General features: G+C 47.5%; 1 protein-coding gene across 1 annotated transcript; it reads left to right on the top strand.

Annotated features, from left to right (window-relative positions):
* Nucleotides 1–5,223: 5,223 nt before the first annotated feature.
* On the top strand, nucleotides 5,224–6,986 carry Gh1 (growth hormone 1). Its single transcript, XM_004868633.4, has 5 exons — nucleotides 5,224–5,370; nucleotides 5,625–5,785; nucleotides 5,981–6,097; nucleotides 6,259–6,420; nucleotides 6,684–6,986. Exons 1-5 carry the CDS (start codon nucleotides 5,361–5,363, stop codon nucleotides 6,882–6,884), a joined length of 651 nt encoding a protein of 216 aa, XP_004868690.1. The 5' UTR covers nucleotides 5,224–5,360; the 3' UTR covers nucleotides 6,885–6,986.
* Nucleotides 6,987–23,277: the final 16,291 nt, after the last annotated feature.

Raw genomic sequence — 23,277 nt, 5'->3', positions numbered from 1 at the left:
ATTTATGTTTTGTTTTGTTTTGGAGGGCGTTTCTTTTTGTTAGGCTTGGGTTTTTTGTTTGTATGTTTGTTTTTTGAGACAGGATCTCACTAAATTGCTTAGGCTGAGCTGAAACTTTCAATCCTCCTGCCTCAGCCTCTCAAGTAGCTTGAATTAAAGGTATGTACCACTATCCCAGAAACACCAATAAAATTTTATTGAGCACTCCCATCCTCATTTACATGCTCCTTTACCTTGCTGAAGCTTCTCTATAAGCCTGAGGGAAGCTAACCTTACCTCTGTCTTACAAAAAAAAAAAAAAAAGTCAAGGCCATTAACAGAATCAGCCCTGAGTCACACACAGTTCTTCTGACTCCAAAGGCCGTACTACATCCCACTACATCACAGTGACCTCTCTTAACAGACTTCACAGCAATAAGACTTTGAACCATAGGAGCAAGGAGAGGACTGAGGGGAGAGAATTCTGGGACAGTTTTGGTTATCCTCAGACTTCTGCCCTTTGAAGAAGTTTGCTCTTCCCATGCATATGAGCCCGAAGCCCAACAGTCCTCACCCTTGTTAACAGGTGTGGACCGGCACCCAGAATCCTCAAGAGTTTTCCCTTTAGCATCCTTGCAGGAGCCCAGCTCCTCCTGGCTCCCCCCTCCCCAGAATGCAGCTCTAAGACTCCCTGGTGGGCACCCGCTCCACCACCCACTGGGGGAATCCAGCTGGGTCCCTGGGGACCCTGGTTTAAGCACAGGCTGCTTCCTCCTCCACTGTAGCTTAACTTCCGGCCCTCTCTCTGCAGGTGCTGCTTAGCCTAAATTGAGCTGACCCAAGGCTTCTGGTGTTTTTCCAGAGGTGAGAGAAAACAGAAAATGTGAAAAGCTGCTGCTGTTTGGGCAACAATGGCAGGGAGCAAGGGTCTGAGCTGGTTAGGTTACCTGCACAGAGCCTCAAAGGGCATGGGGGGAGCACAGTGTTTGGGATTTCTGGATTGTATCTGCTCCCTTTAGTCTATTTCAGAGCAGGAGTCAGACCCCACATCTGGGGAGTTCCTAGATGTGTCCCAGGTCTCCAAGGTCCCCCAGCTATGACACACTCCGGTCCCCCTTTGTCCTGCAACAACCAACTTCCCCTTGAGTCACCTACTGCCCTCTCTACCCAAAGGGCTTCATTTGGAAACAAAGATGACTACAGAGAGCAAAACTTAGCAGACATTAAATCCAAAGTTCAGTCAGAGTGCAGTTTTAATGTTAAAATATATCTGGATTGATCCTAATAAAATTTTTTAAAAACACTTTTCTCCTGGGCCTAAACCCACCTTCTCCTGTATTTTACCATTATACAGCATATTTATTTGTTTGCTATTGTCTCTCTCTCCAGTAGACTCCAGAAGAGATAGGATCATGTCTTTTGTTCATCTAGATATGCACATCTACCTGGCATGATGCCTGGTATAAGGTATGGGCAGCAACTACGTATTGAATCAGTAATGCCTTGGGAGCCAGGGATGTAGCTCAGTGGCACCACGCCTGCCTAACAAGCACAAGGTCCTGAGTTCGATGCCAGGTACCAGAAAAGAAAAAAAAAAAAATCAGTAATACCTGAAGAAGAGAATGAATGAATAAAAGGCAGAAATCTACCCTCAAAGAGCTTATAGTGTAATAAGGGGAATGAGATGTCCACACATAACCAGAGGATAAGATACTGCGCTTGATCTTAGCCAAAAGCCTGAGAAGTGATACAACAGGGTAAGATAAATGAGGGAGTGGTTATTTCCAGCTGAGGGCACCCACCAGGAAAAGCATCCAGACTTTCTACAACTTCTGGGACACACATCGGCTCATAGTAATTTTTTTCAATGGGATATTCTCCCTAGGGAACAGGGAGAAAATTCCCCAAATGAACATTACTTAGCAAGTCCAGGAGCACAGATTGTCAGGTATCTCTATGTTGTTTGGAGATCATCATCACTCAGTATAAACAACGCCCCTATCGGTACACAGCAGTGCCTGCCTGTTCTCCCCCATAGTTCTCATGGCCCCTCCTCCATGCTTGAATCCTCTGGCCACAAAGTGGGGCAAACTCAAGGGTCCACTGAGATACAGGAAGTGAAAACATGATGCACACTGAAACGTGCAATACAAATGTGAAGCTGATGTGATTTGGTTCACTAAATCAGGCCACATTGAGTTGTTTTTTTCTACCGCTTTTCTTAGTGCCCGTGGACACTTCATTCTAGAGCTGATGTTCCTTGCATTCAATTCTCGCCATTTTCATTAAACATCTGCACAGGGACTTGAACCTGCCCTGCTGGCTTCGCACTGAGGAAAGTCCTGTGCATGCCAGGCAGTGCCAGCATCTTTAACAGCTGAGGCTTCTAAAGGGCTTGGCATGGTAGAAAGATTAGGGGCCTTGGGTAGCTACTGCTTAGGAACTGGGAGACCCTTGGCAAGGCACTTTATTAGTAATATTCTGGATGGGTCTGTGGATGATTGATATGTAGACCAATATGGATATTTGAAGAACTTCCAAATAACTGGAAGGAATTCATGGATTTCAAGTTATAAAGTGAGTGTTCTTTAAAGATGACTCCGAGTTCATTCTGAGCCTGTGGCGGCTGACACAGCTAATCACAGCTAATCACAGCCTCTCCCTACAAGCCATCCAGAGACCACTGTTGGGCCCTCTTTAAACCTGAAGGCGTCAGAGGTCTCAGTGTGTCCCATGACTGGGTGACTTCCCAAATCTAATTCAAAGCTCAGCTTTTTCTAGCACATATCCCATGTGCCCACTTTGGGTAACCATCAAACAATCCTCAATTCAGGCTCCTTCTATTCTCTGCTCCAGGAGAGGCTTCTTCCACAGACCAGAGTTCACATGTAAAGTTTCAGCATTAACTAAAAGTGTCTGACATGGAGGCTCCATGTTAGTTCCCCTCCCAGGGGACATGGGAAGAAAGATGGCAGGGAAGGCAGAAGGCTATACGGGCTCAGGGGCTCTCTTCCACTGCTTCCTGGTCCCTACTCTGGTGGAGCTGGAAGAAGGAGAGGAAAGGATGTCCCCATCTTCCTCAGAGCCTGAGGCAACACTCCCCTCCAGACCTGCCTGGAGAACATTTCCCAGGGTCCCAGTGGCCTCCCAGGAGGTGATGGATGGGGGTCCTACTTGGGCAATGCTTGGGGAATGTTGGGAGAGAAAGATGCTCTGTCTTCTAGTCCTAGAAAGAAGACGTTGCAAGGCCCAAGAAGTCACATTCTAGACCACAGGGGCATGATTTTTCATTGCTGGTGGCAACATCATAACCAATCATATCACCAACCACTTCTATTTGCTTGCTTATTTTCAAGTGTTGTATGTTTTGAAACTCAGAGTTGGAAGGCTTAAATGCAAGGGAGTGTGTTCTTTCCTGCCCTCAGCCCTAGGGCATTTGACCCTGAAGAGCTCTAGCTGATAGAATTACCTGGACCTGACACTAAGAGGCCAGGGGGCACAGTCTAGCCTTCTCAACCCTCACCTTGTTCTGCTGTGAGGTTTCCCACATGCACTCCATGCTACTGGGTCACTCTCACCAGGGAATAGAAAGAGATCAACCTCTAAGGGAAGACAAAATGAGGCAAAGGTACCCTTGTGACTTAGGGCAGGATCCTGGCATTCAGAGGGATTTAGAAGTTAAAAATAACTGAGTGGCACCACATAGTATACTAGGAGAAAGGGCTCTGGATAATGGAACACAGGAAGATCTAGGCTGTGGCGAGTTCCCGTCGTGGCTGACTTGGCTCATAAAGTTGTTCTCTCAGAGCCTCAGTCTCTTCCTCTGAAAAATGGGTGTGAAAAACACCTTGTTCACACAACAGTTGTGAGGGTTAAATGTGAGAATGCATAGGTATCTCTTTCATATCTATGATGAGCTCTGGACAAACACTAAAAGGAGGAAAAAGAAGAGCAAGAAATTACAATGGCTGCCTAGACACTTTCAGGGTGCTGTATCTTGATTTCTATTGTTAGGAAGACCCAAGCCCTCAAAGGCTCCCCCTAATTTGAGATTCTCTGAGGTTTCAGGGCAAAGGCAAGGAAGCATTTGTGGCCCATTTCTGTTCCCAGGATTTGTGCTTCTTGGTTTGCATCTCTGTGGCAGATCTGAGAGGTTTGATCGTCAATTGTGACATCAACTTGACTTGAATAAGAACTGCCTAGCAGATTAGTAAAGTTCTGGAAATGTCTGGATGGTTGAGGTGTAGGCCAGTAAAATGAGGAGGGGAAGATCTACCCCAGAGTCTGTGGCATCAACCAATAGGCTTGAGGCCTGGATGGAATAGAAAGGGGAAAGGAGAAGAAAGAGTTCATTTCAGAAGAGCTCCAGTCTTTGCCATTACCATTGGACACTGGTCTCCAGTTTCTTCAGCTTTCCAATGAGTACTGGCGCTGGTGACTCTACCGTGAGCTTCCAGGCCTTAGACCTTTGACTGTTACTGAATCCTCTGGCTCTCTAGAGTACAGATGGTAATTTTGGATTCTTCTACCTCTGGTCCTATAAGCGTACCTAATAAATCCCTGCCTATTGATTCTGTTCCTCTAGAGAACCCTAACCAAGACAAACACAATACCTCAAGCTTGAGTCCTTTGCTCCACAGACATTGAGAGAGGCTCAGCACTCAGGGAAAGAGGCAACACATGGGGTCGATGCCCTCTACTGGTTGTGTTACCACCACACTCAGTTGCCTCAGCACCACACAGGGGATGGAGTGGAGGAAGCAAGTGAGGAATCTGGAGCTGAACTATGCCCAGAACCCCTAGAATCTATTGACTATCTTTGGTCTCCTTTCCAAGCACATAATTCTCTCTGGTGGGTGGAGGGAACCATACAGGAAAGAAGAAAGGGGCAGGACAGAGAATGGGAAGGAGTCAGCACTGCTCTCAAGAAAGTCATCCTAACATTGTCCCATCTTGGGGAACCCTATTAGGCCCTCTCTACACTGGTAGACAACTCCACAACAGCATCCTGATGGACCAACCCTGGATTCAGCCTCTATTACCTTCCCCTAAGACCCGGGATTGGGTGGTTGCTCCAGCCGAGATCCCTCATGAGCAACCCTCATGAGCATGGTGAAAATGGCAAGGGGATGTTGACAACCCCAGGGGCATGACCCTAGGAGAGGAGCGGGAACAGGATGAGTGGGAGGAGCTTATAAATTATCCATCAGCACAAACTGTCAGTGTCCCCATGCATAAAAATATGGAGAAAACATGCAGCAGCCTTGTGGTGGGGAGACAGGGCCAGGGTATAAAAAGGGCCCACAAGGGACCAACTCCATGATCCCAGAGTCCAGCTCCCTAAACTGATCCAGGTCCTGTGGACAGTTCACTCAGCTGCAATGGCTACAGGTAAGTGGCCCTGAAGTCCCTTTGGGCATGGTGCGGACCAAGGGGAGATGCGGGGACCCTGCAGACAGGATAAGGGAATTAAACCTTGGCTTTGGGGTTTCTGAATATGACTACAGCCATCTAAACCCAACTTTTGGCCATGTTGACATTGTTCTCAGTACTTAGGAGTAGTGGGGGGAGAAGGAACTGCCCTGGGGCAGGGAGAGAGTGGTCCCCTGCTCTCGGGCCTTCCCCACCCTCCTGTCTCTCCCCAGGCTCTCGGACCACCTGGCTCCTAGTCTTCGTCCTGCTCTGCCTGCCCCAGCCTCAGGAGGTCGGGGCCTTCCCAGCCATGCCTTTGTCAAGCCTGTTTACCAATGCAGTGCTCCGAGCACAGCACTTGCACCAGCTGGCCGCTGACACCTACAAAGAATTTGTAAGCTCCCTAGGGATGGGTACCTGGCCAGGGTGGTGAATTCCCCCTGGAAAGTAATGGGAGGAAATCCCAAGGGGCTCAGGGTTGTATGTAAGTGAAGGATGAGCAGAGACTGAGGGGCCGGGGGCGAGCCCCAATAGAGTGCCTATGAAAGCCACTCACCAGCCAAGACCTGAGTGATGGTGCTTCTCCCAGGAGCGTGCCTACATCCCCGAGGGACAACGTTACTCCCTCCAGAACACCCAAGCTGCCTTCTGCTTCTCGGAGTCCATCCCAGCCCCCACGGGCAAAGAAGAGGCCCAGCAGAGATCAGTGAGTGGCCACCCAGGCTCTTTAAAGACCGTTCTCCCTTCCCTCCGGGCAGCCCTGCCCACACCCCAGGCTGGGGGACACTTTCTCTCCCAGACTAGGTTGTGGGAGGCCCAAGCAGAGACCACTCTGGCTGTGCACCAATTCCCGGACTTTTCTCACAGGACATGGAGCTGCTGCGCTTCTCACTGCTGCTCATCCAGTCGTGGTTGGGGCCTGTGCAGTTTCTCAGCAGGGTCTTCACCAACAGCCTGGTGTTTGGCACCTCAGACCGTGTCTATGAGAAACTGAAGGACCTGGAGGAGGGCATCCAGGCGCTGATGCAGGTAAGGATCTCCCTGGGGCCACGACCACCCTCTGCCTGGGCCTGAAAGCCCCACTGGCCAGCTAAGGGCTGGGAGGCTTCACAGAGCTGGGGAGGGAAATCCTCCTGCTCTTTTACCAGTCAGGCCTGATGCAGGAGGAAGAATCTTATTCCTCATTCCCCTTTTGAATCCTCTATGTCCCTGATGGGAGGGTGGAAAGTGGTAGGAGTGGGGACCAGGGCTCCCGGGAACTGGACCTCTCATGTCCTTCCTCCCCTTTACAGGAGCTGGAAGATGGCAGCCCCCGGGCTGGACAGATCCTCAAGCAAACCTATGACAAGTTTGACACCAACTTACGCAGCAGTGATGCACTGCTCAAGAACTACGGGCTGCTCTCCTGCTTCAGGAAGGACCTGCACAAGACTGAGACCTACCTGCGGGTCATGAAGTGTCGCCGCTTTGTGGAAACCAGCTGTGTCTTCTAGTTGCACAGTGTCTCTGTCACCCACCCAGCACCTCCCCTTACCCTGGAAAAGGCCACCCCAGTGCCTGCTTTCCTTGTCCTAATAAAACTAAGTTGCATCATATTATCTGACAGTGTCTTTCTATTATGGACTGGAGGGGGGCAGTGTGGAGTGAGGGGCAGGCTGGGCAGACAACCTCCAGGCATCCTGTTGAGTCTTTGGGGAACCAAGCCTCTGAGATAGCGGTCCTGGCTCTTCCTGTGCTAGAAAGAAGCAGACACATTACTCCTCTGTCACATTCTAACTCTCCCTCCTGTCACATCCCAGTTTTCTGGGTAGTCACCAGTCATAAGACAGAGGTCACCCCCATAAAGTATTTGGAGGCCTCTCTCCTTCCCCTACCAACACCAGCAATGCCAAAGTCAGCTCCCCCAGAGTGGGAAGAAATGAAAACAAGATGAGCTATTAAGTGTAGAAACAAAATGCCCCCCAGTGAAAAAAATATGAGTGAAATCACAGAATTTTTTTCGTGCATAAAATTTTAAGCCAAGTATGGTTTAGGTCCAACTACCTGTGGGAAATGAGATTAGTGCAAAACAAAACCAGTATGTTTGGAATCTGAATTGCCAAAAGAAGTGGAAGAGAAAAATCTAAATCGGGGGTTGCAAATACTGTGCCAACAGGTGCCAAGTAGATAACTATATAAGTGAGGAGGGCTGAGTGGGAGGAGCCGTGTGCAATCGACTCTCAGCCTCCTTGTGCGAGAGAAGACGCCCAGTACAAGGCCAGCAAGGGGAGGCTCATACAGTCTTGCTACCTGCATGTCTGCAGGAAGAAAGTTGCCAGACCTTCTGGTTATTCAAGATCACTGGGACCCCTAGAGTTTTTGCAAAATCTAATTTTTAAACATTGGCAACTAATGCATATTGAAAACATTTCAAGGGCAAAAATGAACCCAAACATCTGGTTTTCAAACTGGCAGTGCGCAGCTTTGTTCTAAGGCCAGTTGGGTTAGGATAACTCACTATGAGCAAAGAATCAGAAAGACTTGGATATTTGTAATTTGTGTTCTTGAACACATTACTTAACAGCCTTGAGATAATAATATACAGCTTTGCAAGCTTATGTGAGGATTAAATGAAATTGTATTTCTGGACCCTGGACCACGAAATCCTTTTGATTCACTGTAACAAGATAACCGTTTCTGAATTCCTTCCATCATCATTGCCAAAATATACACAGTGAGTTTTGTCCCTTTATACACATTTGAGAGCAGAATTGACACCTTCCCCTTTGTTCACAAGTCCTCCTCAGAAAGACAGGATCTGGGCTTCTGGGTCAAGTAAGCTCACACTTGTAACTCCAGCACTCTGGAGGCTGAAGCAGGAGGATTATGAATTCTAGGCCAGCCTGGGGTACAGAACAAGACTTTGTCTCAAAACAAAACAAAATAAAAACTTTTAGGGCCTGGAGCCTCCTAAACAATGAAAGCAACTATCCTTAGGAATGTTATTATACTGGAAAAGAAATGTAATGAGACCTTCTGGGCTTTGAGAATTGTCAAGGAAGGGTTACCTGACCCTTGGTTATGTGGATCTCTGGGAAGGAAAGGTAACAGGAGGGCCCTACAAGGAGAAGAGCCTAGAACAAAGATAGGTGGGATGACTAATCCAAAGTACTGGTTAGAGATGTAGCTTAGTGGTAGAGCATTTGCCTAGCATGCGCTAGGCCCTGGGCTCCACCCTCTAATCACTTGCACTGAGAGAAAAGAAAAAAAAGTACTGAGCTCTAAGCTACTTCCAGGGTTATACTTAGTCTTGGGAACTCAAGCAAGAAGTTACCTGGAGCTAGACTGAACCCTAATGAAGCAGGTGGTCCTCCCTCAGAAACCCACAGCGGGCAACTAGAAACTGGGACCTGCAGAACCCCTTGGTTTGATGGGACCGTGTAGGAGGACCACCTGTCAACAGTGACACCCTGTGGCAGTGGGGAGCAAAAACAAAGCAGGCTGAGCCTCCGGCGCCCCCTGCTGGAACTAGGGAAGCCAAACAACTGGCTTCTTTCTGGATTTGGTGTACCTCTGGGCTTTGGGGCTATGAGATGGCCTTCACAGACGTTGAATAACTGTGGGATGCTTTGAATTATTTCTCGCAGGTAATGTACATCTGTAGAGTCAAAAACAGAATGTATTCAGCTGTTTGCTATGGTGCACACCTGTAATCCCGGGTACTGGGGATCCTAGGGTAGGAGAATCACAAAGTCCAACCACTCTGGGCAACTTAGTGTGACCCTGTCTCAAAATAAAATAAAAGGCCTGTGACATAGCTCAGTGGAAGAGTACTTTCCTAGCATGTGTCAAGGCTCTGGGTTCAGTCTCCTGTAGTGGAAGAGGAAAAAAAGAGAGACACACATTCTCTTCCTTCAGTCAAAGAAGAGTTCCAGGGAGAGGAAGCTGGTTTAGTTCACTTTGCTCCTAAAGCCAGCAGCAAGTCAGCTACAGTCACAGGCTTCTCAGTCTTCAGTCTCCCCAACTCCATATATGCAAAGAATTACAGACACAGAGGTGAGAATGAGAACCAGGCTGTCAGAAATTTAGGGGTCATATTCAACAGAGGACCTTGTCGAGGACTCCATGTGGGATGGGAAGTGTCAGGGAAGGGAGGGAAGTTCAGAGTTGTGTGTTGCTTGGTGTCCCATCTACGCTTCCCTTCCTCTGGGGAGCTGGTCTGCTCCACTGCACATGCAGCCTCCCTTGCAGGTGGGCCATGCGACTATGTCCTCACCATGAGTGTGTTTGAAGGGCACAAGTGCCCAGCCAGCCACACACACACCTCCTTGTGCTCTTTTTTATTTTATTTTATTTTTTGGTACCAAGGATCGAACTCAGGACCTTGCGCTTGCAAGGCAGGTGCAGCACCACTGAGCTAAACCCTTGTGCTCCTTTATCTTCTCCCGTGGGCCAGGGTGGTGATAATAGTCAGAGCTTTCTGCAGGCTTCCATCCTCCTTGGTTCCACATCGCTGACAGGACCCCAACCTGGACCACCTGCAGAGGTCTGTTACAGGAAAGCAACTTCACTGTGTTAAGACACCCGTGGGAATCTGTTCCCACAGCTTAACTACCTTGATAACAAACTGCCTAGAGGATGAACAGGACTGCTCCAGCCTGAGACTTGGAATCTTGCAAGGCAAAAATGAAAATGTCTTGAGTGATCTGAATATAAACTTAGAAAGAAAAGCAGAGCCAGACGTGGTGTCATACTAGTATATTGGGCACTTTCCACAGAATCAATATCAGCGCATTCAAAAGCAAATCGATGTTGCAGTGGTAATAGGATACAGAAAGCACATTTAAGATCCTAAACAGCACACCCATTTTTGTCAAGGTGGACCTGGAAGCACAAGTGAGTCCTCTCTCTGGTCTCTTTCCTTCTTTCACCAGATGGGCACTGAGCTATTGACAGAAGGTCTCCTACAGGCCAGGGGAGAGGACAGGCTTCCAGGGAGGATGACAGGCCTTGGGCAGTAGTGATCTGAGTGGCTGCTTGGAGGAGCATGGGAGCGCATGGTCATGGCACAGGTCACGTGAATGCTGACTGTGATTCTGCTTTTACTCTGCAAGTGGCAGTGGCCACAGGAGATTCTTGGCAGGGCAGTGCTGGGGGGTGGAAGGCACTGACTGATGCCGGAACAAAATCCCCTTAGCTGTTATCAGAGACAGCTGGGAAGGGGCAAAAGGATGAGAAAAGGCCAGGGATGGGGAAGCACCCGCTTGTGCCTGTCCTGAGAGCTTGGGCCCCTGGGACACCAGGACCTTGGGAAGACCATGAGCCTTCTCTGGCCTCAGTTTTCTCATCTGTCAGTTGGGGGTAAAAACACATCTTGCCCTCTGGAGCCCCATGGAACACTCCCATCCCTAGTCCCGAGTGATACTAAGTCCATAAAGAGGAGCCTGTCAACCTGCATCCCTCTTTCTAAGACCTATTTTTCTCCCAGTGACCTGCCCCACCCCTTTTGTACCCCAGGCCTCTCTTGGCATGCTGTCCATGGACAGAGGCCTCAGAAGACCTTAGAAGCCCTGGTTGAGCAGGAGCTTGGCCATGCCCTCTCCCCTCCCTGACATGAATGCGTGTGCTTCTATGATTGCAGCCCTGGGCCTCTGAGCTGTCCACATGCTTGAGCGACCCTTTTGGCTCCTCGGAAGCCCCTGGAAGGGATGTGTGACCTCCTTGCCCCTCCTCTCAAGTCTCCCAGCCTTCTGTGCCCAACCCACCATTTGGCTGAGTCAACGCTGATTCCCCAAATAGCCACAAGGTAGGAGCACAGACCTGTGGCAAGGATGGGCTGGCTGGGTTTGGGGGACAGCTGGACTCTCTCACTGGATGGAGGGCAAGTCCACAGGCAGCTAGGAGCTTAGGGTATTGGAGTCTTCATGGGTGGGAACAGGTGCACACCTGGAGGGTGCAGGTGGACACATCTCTGTACGTAGCAGCTGGGTGCTGTGCCTGTGAACACCCTGTGTGAATACCTGTGCGCCACGTACCTGTGTGTAGACACAAGGCCTGTGCACATGTGCACACCTGTGGGTGCTCACAAGGGCCTGGGTCTTCTCACCTCCAGGCAGCACACCTGAAGGGCCAATTATGCCCTTCTGAGGACTTGAGGTTTTCTAGAGTAGAGGTGGCTCTCGGGCTCAATCCGAGGACCTGTGTGTGTCCTGTGCCCTGAGGCTGTGCCCAGCAGTGTGAGGCTTGTCCCACCTTTGCCTGCTGCAGGATCCTGCTGAGCCGTGTGCCTTCCTGTCTTACTAGACAGGAACTTGTTGCTCTTCATGGGGTCTTGGAACAGGAAAGGCCAGCCATGGATTGAAGGCCACAGCTAGGGAGAAACCCACTTGGGCTTGTGCCTGGGCAAGGCACTGGGGAGGGCAGACAGGGCCTTGCTGGGCCCTGTGGCCCCCTCGTGGCATCCATCATGGGTTCTGCATGCCCACCTCCAGCAGGCCCCTCCTGCTCCCTTGCATGCCTGCCCACTGACCTCACAGCCCCCTCTTCCCTTATCCCGGAGGCCTACTAAGCAGACAGTAGTCAGCACCACTGGGCTCCCTGCTGTCAAGGCCGCTGCCAGCTCCCAGGTCTCCTCTTGCTTGGCCCTCAAGTGCCGAGGAGCTCAGTCCCTCCCCTGTCCCGCAAGCCCTCTCTCCCTTCCCTGGCTCCAGGACTCTTCTGGTTTTCCTCCTGAACCTCCCTCTCTGTCTCCCTTTTGTCTCTCTGACATCTCAGTGTCGGGGTGCCCCAGTCCCCATATTCTCTGCTCCTGTTTGAACACCCACAGGCTCGTGGCTTTCAAATGCCCACCTTTGGATAGAACTGGATCATTTACCATCTCTCTCTTCTCCCTGGAAAGCAAGGTACTCAGAGACAGGGACATTTTATAGTCAGGTTTATTGAAGAATAACTTATGTGCAGTTTAATTTTTAGTGCTCAGTTCCATGAATTTTTGACAAAAGTGTAATCACTCCCATAATCAATTATGGAGCAGTTCTTATCAGCTCTGGACCCTTCTGTGATCAGCCCCAGGCCCAAGTCCCAGGCCTGCCAGCCACTGATCTGGTTTGTGTTCCTATAATTCTGTCTTTTCCAAAAAGTCACATAAATGGAATTTCAAAAGATTATTGCGTGTAATCTTTTGAATAGGCTTGTCCCATTCGTTTGAAGATTTGCACATCTTATCTGCAGTTTCTTCCTTTATTTTACTGTAGGATGCACTAATGTATTTATTCATAGGGTGACCAAGTGTCCCAGTTCACCCAAGACTGAGGTGTTCTCTGAGGCCTGGCACTTGCAAGGCAGAACTTAGGATGGTTGGCTACCTTGGTTCACCAGTTGAAGGACATTTAGGTTGTTTCCAGGTTTTGGTGGTTTTGTATATTTACTGAATATAAGCAATGACACTCGGTGTTTTGTGAGAGTATAAGTTTCCATTTCTCCTTGGTAAGTTCCCAGAGCAGGGTTGCCAGGTTGTGTCCACTTCACCTCATAAGAAACTGCCAGGCTGTGTGAAGTCATCACATCATCTTACACCCCTCCCAGCACTGTCTGAAAATTCCTGTTGCTCCACATTTTCCCCAGAACCTGGTAGTGACTGACAATTTTTTAAGCCATTCTAATAGATGTAGAAAGGTATCTCCTGTGGTTGGCAGAGATTTCCTTTACCTGTTTTCTGTAGTGTTGGGCCTGCACCATTGCAGACCCTCGGTGGGATGCTTACCGAAGGGAGAGTGAATGAGTGGAGGAAGCCTGTCACTGCCGATGCAGAAGGCACATACCAACTTTGTCACATGCCACGTCTTGTTTCGTGGCAGACATCACTAAGAAGTCGCCCCAGGTTATCCAGCTGCCTCATTTTGAGGAGGCACTGTACTGTGACCTGAATAGTGAGGGGAAGTCCAGGGGCTAATGTGACTCTAGGCTAAGCCTCTCACTAGCTGAAGAGGAGGCCCGGGCTCAGGAAAGAGTCGGTCTCCCACTGAGCCAGTGGCAGAACTAGACTGGCTGGTGAGGCTCTTCCTGGAGAAGTGCTGAGACTTCTTTGGCAAGATCAGAGCAGCCTGGGAGCGAGACACAAGACCAGATTCTGGGGTGGAGCACCACCTTGGGTGCTCCCTGGCCCTGGCTGGGTGGGAAGGCTGATGCCTGCCATCATCCTTCAGGTGCCCTGCAGCCACCATGGCCTGCCTCCCCACATCAGCTCCCTGGCCCAGCGGGCTTACTGGGTGATGATGAGCCAGCACAGAGACCAGAGCATCTTAGCCCTGGGACACAGCAGCACTGGAAAGATCACGTGCTGCAAACAAGTCCTGAAGTTCCTGGCAGGAATAGCAGGCAGTGTGGACAGCAGAATGCCAGGTATGGTGGCTTCTAGGTGACATATAGGGAGGGGAGAGTTCTATTTCCTTCACCTAGCATTCACTGAGCCCTGATGTGTGCAGATTTGTGCCTGCCACTGAGCAAGGCTCTCCTTTAGTCCACTGGACTCCTTTGTTGGAATTAGATAAAGGTATTCCTAGCCTGGTGGTGCACGCCTATAATCTCAGCACTTGGGAGGCTGAGACAGGAGAATTACAGTGAGATCAAGGCCAGCCTGGGTTATATAGCAAGTTCAAAGACAGACTGAACTGCCTAGTGTCTCAAAAAAACAAAACATGACCAGGGATTTAGCTCAGTGGTTCGGCCACCTGCCTTGCAAGTGCAAGGTCCTGAGTTAGATCCCCAGTACCAAAATTAAAGCAAAGAAAAAATAAAAAAATAAAACAAACAAAAAAGATAAAAGTACTCCTTCCTCAAGATGTGGACAGCCATCTGCAGAACAATCATCATACACTGGTGTCAAAACAAGATGCTTGACTGCCATCTGCTGGGAAATCATCTTAATAAGTGCACAAGTCTATGACAGTATTAAGTGACCAATGCACCTCTTTCTTGGATGTGGTGTTTTTGTGCAAGGTACAACCTGCTGAACTGTACAGAGGACCCACCGCATAAAGTCCGACAAGCAGAGCCTATCCCCAGCCGAGGGGAGAGCACATTATACATATGTACATAGTTAAAGGGTCTGCAAAAAGTGCTGGCACAGCTGGTGGGGGAGGCACGAGAGGCATACAGGAGGAGTGTAAGAGCTTCCTTAAGAAAGAGCACCAGGGGCTGGGGATTTAGCTCAGTGGTTCTGCCACCTGCCTCGAAAGCACAAGGTCCTGAGTTCAATCCCCGGTACCGAAACAAAGAAAGAAAGAGCGAGCACCAATTAGTAACAGTAAAGAAATTACAATATTAATAACCATCAGAGTAAATACTTCAGGAAGACTATGGGCCAGGCTCTACTTCAAACATACAAACTTATTAATTATTTAAAACAGGCCTATAAGGTAGATAGTATTACTTGAGTTTTATAGATGTGGGTATTGAGATCAGGGAGGTTAACTAGCTTGCCCAAGGCCAAACATGGAAGCCATCCTAGAGCTGAGGTCTCACACTCAGCAGTCTGGCTCCCAAGTGTTACTCTGGGCCACTGTTCTGTCTGTTTGTTTGTTTGTTTGTTTTTTAACTGTTGCCCCCTAAGGGCCCTTTGTTGACATTTTCACCAACCATCTCCCCCACCATGACATGTTAATGTCACAGGTAAACCACCGATCCTCGTGTGTAGTGTGTATATGTCTATCTGTGCTTTGAAAAAATACCGTTTTTAACCACCAGTGAGAACTGGCTTTGCCCACCTTGGGCACAGTGCTCCCAGTGAGAACACACAGCCCAGCAGGATCACATTTCCGATCATAATGAATGCACCATTGTCGCCACCACCTTCGGAGCACTTTAAGCCTTCATGGTATTGAGTCATTCAGCGCTCATGACAACCAGGTGAAGGAGGTACTTTTACTGTCCACATGTTACTGCTGGGCCACTTGAGGCATAAGAAGGTCAGTAACTAGTGAAGGGCAGGGCCCATATTGAATCTCCCCTAGCCACTGCATAAGCTACCTCCTTGCGGGAGTTTTTCTGGTGCTTTCCAAAGTCCCTACTCTGCACCTTGCCCATGTTAGGAGCTGGATACAATGGATAGCTCTCCTACAGTGTTAGGAGAGATACAGTCTCTGCCCTCCCAAAACATAGCTTATGTCTGAAGGTGGGAGTCAGGATGGGCTGTACCTAGGTACCCAGTACAGTGCGTGGTCCATAGTGGACACACTGGGAATCCACTTTTTCTGGCCTGCTGCTCTGTCTCTGAAGGCAGGTCTAAAGTCCTAGCACTTCGGCCTCCTAGGTTCCTAGGGAAGCCACATTGCTGGGACTGTGCCTGCCCCAGGCTTGTGACTCTCCCCTTCTGGACCAAGTCTTGCTGCCCCTGTGCCCTGCTTGTAGCACAGGGTGACACCAGCAACTGGTGCTCAGCAAAGTGTGTGGCTTAGAGCAGAGTTGGGGAATAGTAGGGAGCCCAAGTGGGGCAGAGGACAGGATGGGCCCGGCCAGAGCCAGAGCCAGAGGGGAGGAGGTCCAGTGAGAGCCATGAGTGACACCGAGCCTGCGCCCTCAGTAGAAAACGTCCTGGCTACCAACACCATTCTCCAGGCCCTCAGCTCTGTGTGCACTGCACAACTGCAATCCTACCTGGCTGGCCTGGTGGTATCGCTGAACTTCGCTGCCATTGGCTGAGTCACAGCTGAGCAGCTCCAGGCGAGTGTTCTGGGAGGAGGTACAGGGCCCTCAGAAATGCTTGGCACCCACACTTCCAGCCAGGGTCTGGGATGTGCTTGAAAGGGTCACTGCTCCTTGAGCCTCGACCACCTGCTCCACACACCACTCATTTGGTGCCCTCAGTGTCCTGTCCCTGCGCCACCAGCCCTGCTCATCTGTGCTGCGGCCTGTCATGGAGATGAAATATTCATGAGTAAATAGACACAGTCCACCAAAAAAATGTATACACACTTCAGGAAAAGAAAAACTTGTATAATTTTTTTTTTTTTTGGTACCAGGGATCGAACTCGGGACCTTGCGCTTGCAAGGCAGGCGCTGGAACCACTGAGCTAAATCCCCAGCCCACTGTATAAATATTTTAATACTACATTTATTGAGACATCATGAGATTAATACAAGTTACCTTTGGTCTCTACAAATACAAGAGCTGCTCAAAGTGGTGGCCATTGGCTTCCAGACATTTATTAGTACGGCAAACTGCCGCTTGGGTAGCCTTGGTCATTGAGATGGCTGCACGTGCATTTTCAATTTCTCTGAGGGCCAGCAGTGTAGTGGGTTTTCTGCGATCTACAACAGCCTCTAGGGTTCCCTCTATGAGAGTAACACCATCTGTTGAAAAAACGTCATACCATTTTTCTTTTTGTGTATACCTTTTTTTCTTTGTTCGTTTTGCAGACTCTATTATTCAGCTGCTCATGAGCTGAGTCTTTAAAGCACGAGCTGATTTATACCCTCACCAGCCCTCTGTGGTGTCCTCACCTGTGTTGGTCCCCATCTCTGAACTCATGGTAACCCTTCCCTCCCCACACAAGTTCTGTTCGCACAGAAACTGGCATTAGGTTATGAGAAAGCCATTTGTGCATGGAGCTGGGGTGGCAGCCAGGCTCCTGGAAAACTCTCCTGCCACTCGGTCCCTTTGCTCTCCTGGTCTGGTGTTCCCACCGGAAGCACCACTTGGGGTGGAGGTGGGGACCTAGGGGCTTCTGTTGTGGGATGTATGAGACAGTGGCCCTATTTGATTGCTGTTGATCTGTGGAACCTGAGTTGGGATGGATCTGTGGCATTAGTGGACTTACCAGGTGGCCTCTGAATCAGTGACACACAGGGCAGGTGAGGCTGACACCGAAGCTGGGCCTGAGATGAGTCCTCAGCACGTGGCCCAGGCAGGGCACAGCACGAGGCCCCATAGCCAACAGAGCCAGTTCCCTTGCAACCATGTTCCTGGAGAAGAGCTCAGTGGTGCGTGGGCACCCAAAGGGGAAGGCACCTTCAGGGTCCTCTCCCACATGCTGGCTGGCTTAGACTTGGATCTCAGGTGAGACCTGGGATGGGTGGAGACAGCAGAGGGCAGGGGACTGATGGTGCCTGCTCACTTCCACCCAGAGCCTCAAGGCCAGGGAATCCAGAGGGAGGAAGGTGGCCTCTGGCTCATTACTCAGGGTGCACACTGCTTACAGGCTGGTGACCTCGGTCACACAGCAGCCACTCTGAGCCTCAGTGATACTCAGTAGACCTTACAGAACCAAGTGGTATAATTCACATCCAGCTCTTTATAGAAGTTGGAGAGAGGACATGTTGGCACAGGGCTTGAGAGCAATTGGGAAGAGACTCCTGTCTTCCAGAACTTTCTAAACTTCCTAACCCTAACCTGGGGTGCACATGAGGGAGCCTCAGAACAGATAGGGAGCTGGAGGAGCAGCAAGCAGGGTAGTCAGGCAGCCCCATCTTGGAGGGCTTCCTGGAGGAAATGGCCTAGGAAGTCATGTCTGCTTCTCCTTTTTATTTATTTATTTATAGGAGAGGGGGGACACAGGTTCTCGCTGCATACTTCAGGCTGGCTTTGAACTCACTATGTACCCCAAGCTGGCCTCAAACTTGACAGTCCTTCTGCCTCAGCCTTCCGAATGCTGGGATTACAAGAGTTCCCCACCACACCTGGCATGTCTGCCCCTCTTGACTCTGCAGGGATTCTTGGGCATGTGGCTTTCTTTGGCTGAGCCTGTTTCCTCATCTGTGATCCACATCAGCCAGGATCTAGTGAAGGCCAGGGGAGGAGAAAGCTGGCCTTCTCCCATGGGTAGGGGGGATGATTTGCAGTGGCCCCCCTTCCATCCCCCAAGATGCTCCCGGCCTTCCAGCCCATTTGGAGAGTGGGCTCTACCTGTTCTGAGTCCAGGCTAAGACTGGAGGGACCACTACCCTGCAGAGAGAAGGCAGATCAGAGAGGCTGCTCTCAGTTTTCAGAACAGAGTAACTAGGCACTGAGGAAGCTTCTGGAAGACCTTTAGAGCCCACGGAAGCACTTGGCATGAGTGATATCACACAGTGGTAGGGCCACAGGCTCTGGGGCCAGGCTTCATGGATTTGTATCCTGGCTCCTCTGCTTGCTGGCTGTGTGACCCTGGACTATTGACTTCACCTCTCTGGGCCTCACTCTCCTAAGTATAATTCCATCTACCTCAGAGTGCTGGTGGGGTAAAGTGTGACTATGTAGGCAGGCAATCGAGTGCCTGAGCACTGCATGCATTTTGTGTGTGTTTATGTTTAATTCAGGACTTTTATACCATGCCACTCTCCCCCTACCAGGTAGCCCTTGGTCATTCAAAAGATGCAAATTAAAACAATGCTGAGATTCCACCTCACTCCAGAAAGAATGGCTGCTATCAAGAAATCAACCAATAACAAATGCTGGAGGGGATGTGGGGGAAAAGGAACCCTGTTCCACTGCTGGTGGGCATGGTAGACTGATGCAAGCACTGTGGAAGTCAGTGTGGAGATTTCTTAAAGAATTAAAACTAGATATTCCTTTGACCCAGCTATACCTCTTCTTGGTATCTTCCCAAAAGAATTTAAAACATCATACCACAGTGATATATGCTCACCCATGTTTATAGCAGCACAGTTTGTAATAGCTAAATCTTGGAAACAGCCCAAATGCCCAACTTATGAGTGGATAAACAAGATGTAGTTTTTTATGCAATGGAGTACTACTCTCCCATAGAGATGAGCTTCAGACATTTATAGCTAAATGGATGGACCTTGAGACCATATTCTTAAGTGAAAAAAATCAGACACATTTTTTTTTCCTTTCTTTTCTTTTTTTTTTTTTTTTTTTTTGGTACTGGGCATTGCACTTGGGTCTCTTGCGCTTGCGCAGAAGGTGGCGAAAACACTGAGATAAATCCCTGGCCCCAGACACATTTTTAAATACTGCTTTGCTTCTCTGGTGTGAGAAACTGAATGTAGAAATAAGGACCGAGGGGCCTGGGATTTAGCTCAGCGGTTCTGCTGCCTGCCTCGCAAGTACAAGGTCCCGAGTTCGACTGCCGGTACCAAAAAAAAAAGTTTTAGATAAAAAAGAAAGAAAGAAATAAGGACCGAGGTGTATAACAGATACTGGGAAATGGGAAGAAAGTGTCCAAATGGGAAGGGGAACAAGGGAAGAGAGAGGGAGAAAGGAAGGAAGCAACAAAAAAAGTGAAAATAGAAAAAATGGAAACAAAGCTTTTCTACATAGGGGAGGGGAATTAAGAGGGGAATGGGATAAAATAAAATTTATATAAAAAGAGCCAAATGATTCACTTTTTGACATTTTATTAGTCTGTTTATATTTTAACAATTGTTTTCTGAGCTCCCCTTTTCCCCTCAGTTTAGCTATGAATTTTCACTCTAGCAGGAAAGACAGACATGGAAATTAATGCAATCATGTGAGATAAGAATATGTTAAATCACATGGCTGATGATGGGTTTGTATCCAGAATATAAAAATAACTCTCAAAACTCATAAATAAAACAACTTGACAAAAAAGATGAGTAAAAGATTGAACCATACACTTTACCAAAAATAAATGGATGACAAGTAAGCACAGGAGAATATACTCAAATCATTACTATTTAATTCAAGCCACAACAAGATGCCACAGCGCAATTATCAAAATGGCTAAATTTTATTTGTTTTCAGGCTGAGCATATCGATATTTATTGAAATACTGAAAAATAATTCCATTTTGTTGAGAAATTCCTGATGAGAACTGATATAACAATATGTATTTCACTGATACAATAAGAAAATGTCAATGTGTAACTGACTTCACACTTTAAACATTGCTTGATATGCGATACAAATATCCAGACATTACAGATTGTCTGTTAACAAACATAGACCAACTATGACAAACCAAGCTAAGCCAAAAACCTTTATGTTTGAGTCTGCTTTTACTAATAAGTCCTGTGACTTAATCAATGTCTGATTACAAACTGGTTAACGATTCACACCAGAGAAATACACTGGCCAGTTTTGGAAGGGGCACAGACAGCTGTAGCACTATCTTGCTTATCAGCTTCTGTCCTTGTTTTCACCAGCAGTATGAATGTGACTGTGTTGCCTGACTTGTGAACCATTCTTATCATGGCTTACATGGTATGGTGAAAAATATATCAGTATTGTACATTTTTCAGGTTTAATTTCAGTGAGAAGTATTGTATATTTAAAGTAAGAAAACACAGATTTTAACTTTGTTTTTGGTACCGGGGATCGAACTTGGGTCTTTGCTCTTGTGAGCAGGCGGCAGAACCACTGAGCTAAATCCCCAGCCCAAAACACAGATTTTTAAGAATCCACAGATTTGGCATTTTTGTGACATTAAAGTCCTTCCAAATAACTATTCTAATCTCTGAATTGCCTCCCCCATGCTACACACACGAAACAGAGCCCTTTCATTAAAATGGCTAAATTTAATGGCTAAATTAAATTAAATAAATGACTAAATTTAAAAGATGGATCATACATAGTGCTGGTTGTAATTTGGGGGTAACTAGAACTTTTGTACATTGCTGGTTTGAATGTAAACTACTACAATGATTTTGGAAAGTAGTTTGGTAGGTACTTTAAAACACATGCCTCTCATGACATTCCATTCCACTCTAGGTATTTATGCAGGAGAATGAAAATGTATAACCACATAAAAATTTGTAGGAGTTTTGTTTGTTTGTTTGTTTATTTTTGGTACCGGGGATCAAACTCGGGTCCTTGCGCTTGCGCAGCAAGTGGTGAAACCACTGAGCTAAATCCCCGGCCCCAGGAGTTTTATTTATAATAGCTCCAACCTGGGAATTATCTAAATGTCTATTAGCAGATAAGTGAATGAGGACAATGGGTATGCCATACAATGGAATACTACTCAGCAATAAAAATGCATGAACAACAACAAAAAGTGCATGAACTACTGATACAAACAAGAATACAAGTGGCTCTTAAAATAATTGTACTGGGTAGAAAATCCCAGAGTCATGGAAATGCACACTAATCTACAGTGATAAAAACACTTCAGTGGTTGCTTGGGGATTGGGAGGGTCAGGAGGTCAGGGAGAAAGGGGAGCTTTTGGGAGTGATAGGCATGTTCACTAACTTCATTGTGATGATGGTTTCATAAGTATACAGTAAACCCCACTTAGCCAGTTTTGCTTTCCATGATTTCAGTTACTCATGGTCAACCACGATCCCAAAATCCTAAGTAAAAAATTCCAGAAATAAACAGTTCATAAATTTTAAATACCATGTCATTCTGAGTAGCAGATAAACATGCACATTCCTACTCTGTCCTGCCTGTGATGCAGATTATCTCTTTGTCCAGTGTATCTGCATTATATATGCTGCCTGCCTGTTAGTCACTTAGTAGTGTCTTAGTTATCAGACACTGTCAGTATCACAGTGCTTGTGTTCAAGTGATCTTTATGGGCTAGCCCTAGTATTATGTCATAGTGCCTACACCATTCCCCTCACTTCAGCTCATCATGCAGGCATGGTGTCATCTCACATCAGCACAAAAGGAAAGGTAAACAGAGTACAGTGAGATTTTTAATTTTTTGCAGTGCTGGGCATTGAACCCAAGGCCAAGCAAGTACTCTACCACTGAGCTGCAACCCAGCCCTATTTATTTTTAAGACAGAGTCTCACTACCACCAACCAAAAAACCCCAAGCCAAAACAAGAACAAAAAACCCTATCATTCATTGTCTACTTATTCTGGATCAGCATTATTTCTTCTATATCTTATTTATTTCTCATAAGAATACCATTATTATGGATGAGAAATCTGAGTTTTAGGAAAGGTGCACAGGTTTGAGTGGCAAGGCCAAGGTGCGAGCTTTAATGCCAGAGCTCCTTTCCATTACTGTGTACTATGCCTCTTCCCAACAAGGAGACTAAAACACATTTTTTAAAAAATGTTTTTTTCAGTACTGGGAATCAAACTCAGGACCTTGCACTTGCCAGGCAGGCTCGGCATCACTGAAAGCTACATCCCTGGCCTTCCTCTCTTTTTTTTGAATCAACAAAAATTTTAAAAGGCTAGTATTAGTTTCAGTCAGTGTTATAGGTAGAAGAACAAAGTAAGCCAGGCATGGTAGCACATGCTTCTAATCCCAACACTTGAGAGGCTAAGGCAGGAGGATCACCTCTAGTTTGAGGCCAGCCTGAGCTACACAGTGAGCTCAGGACCAGCCTAAAGTACAAAGTGAGGCCTGTCTCAAAAATAAATAAATACATAAATAATAAATAGACGACGAAGAAGAAAGTGGTACATGTGGAAAAGCAGCATGGCTTTTAGGATTGCCTGTCACCTGCTTTGGATCATGGGACTTTTAGTGTGACCCAGTCACAGGTCAGCAGGCCAGTGTTCTTCTGTTGCCAGGCAGTTGGACCAGAACCCAGTGAACAGTACTCTACCCAAGCAGTTATGCTCTTCGGTTGTCAGGAGAGCTGCAGGAAGCTCCTTAATTTACATTTTTTACTCTTCAAACAAGGAAACTATTGACTCATTTCTAATCTCACCTCTTCTGGACAAAGGCTGGAACTCCTTTGATAATTCCTGGGGCAAAAAATCCCAACCAAGCCAGGTTAATGGGTAGGGACTAAATGATATCAAGAATATGGGTTTATGTATTCTACAACCTGAAAGGATTTTTAGAAAAGAATTTAAGTATAGAAGTTTTATCCTCTGAATTTAAAGTACATTATACTTCTCCACTTGTTAAAAAGCTTTACAATAATAAGAATTATAAGAGCCAATAATATATCATACTTAAAATGCTGTTTATACTACTGTAATATGCCTTCTATGTTAAATATATTATCTCCCTAAATCTATGTTAAGACCTTAGAAAGACA

The sequence above is a fragment of the Heterocephalus glaber genome, unplaced genomic scaffold (genome assembly GCF_053883595.1).
Source record: "Heterocephalus glaber isolate CG9 unplaced genomic scaffold, H.glaber_assembly_v1.0 deba00001124, whole genome shotgun sequence".
In the NCBI taxonomy this organism is placed as follows: Eukaryota; Metazoa; Chordata; class Mammalia; order Rodentia; family Bathyergidae; genus Heterocephalus; species Heterocephalus glaber.
Note: the sequence above shows the minus strand (reverse complement) of the source record. Positions and strands in the feature narration are given on the sequence as shown.

Coding starts and splice junctions, on each gene's coding strand:
- Gh1 (XM_004868633.4), top strand. Junction 5,786..5,980: donor CTGACACCTACAAAGAATTT/GTAAGCTCCCTA, acceptor TGCTTCTCCCAG/GAGCGTGCCTACATCCCCGA. Junction 6,098..6,258: donor AAGAGGCCCAGCAGAGATCA/GTGAGTGGCCAC, acceptor CTTTTCTCACAG/GACATGGAGCTGCTGCGCTT.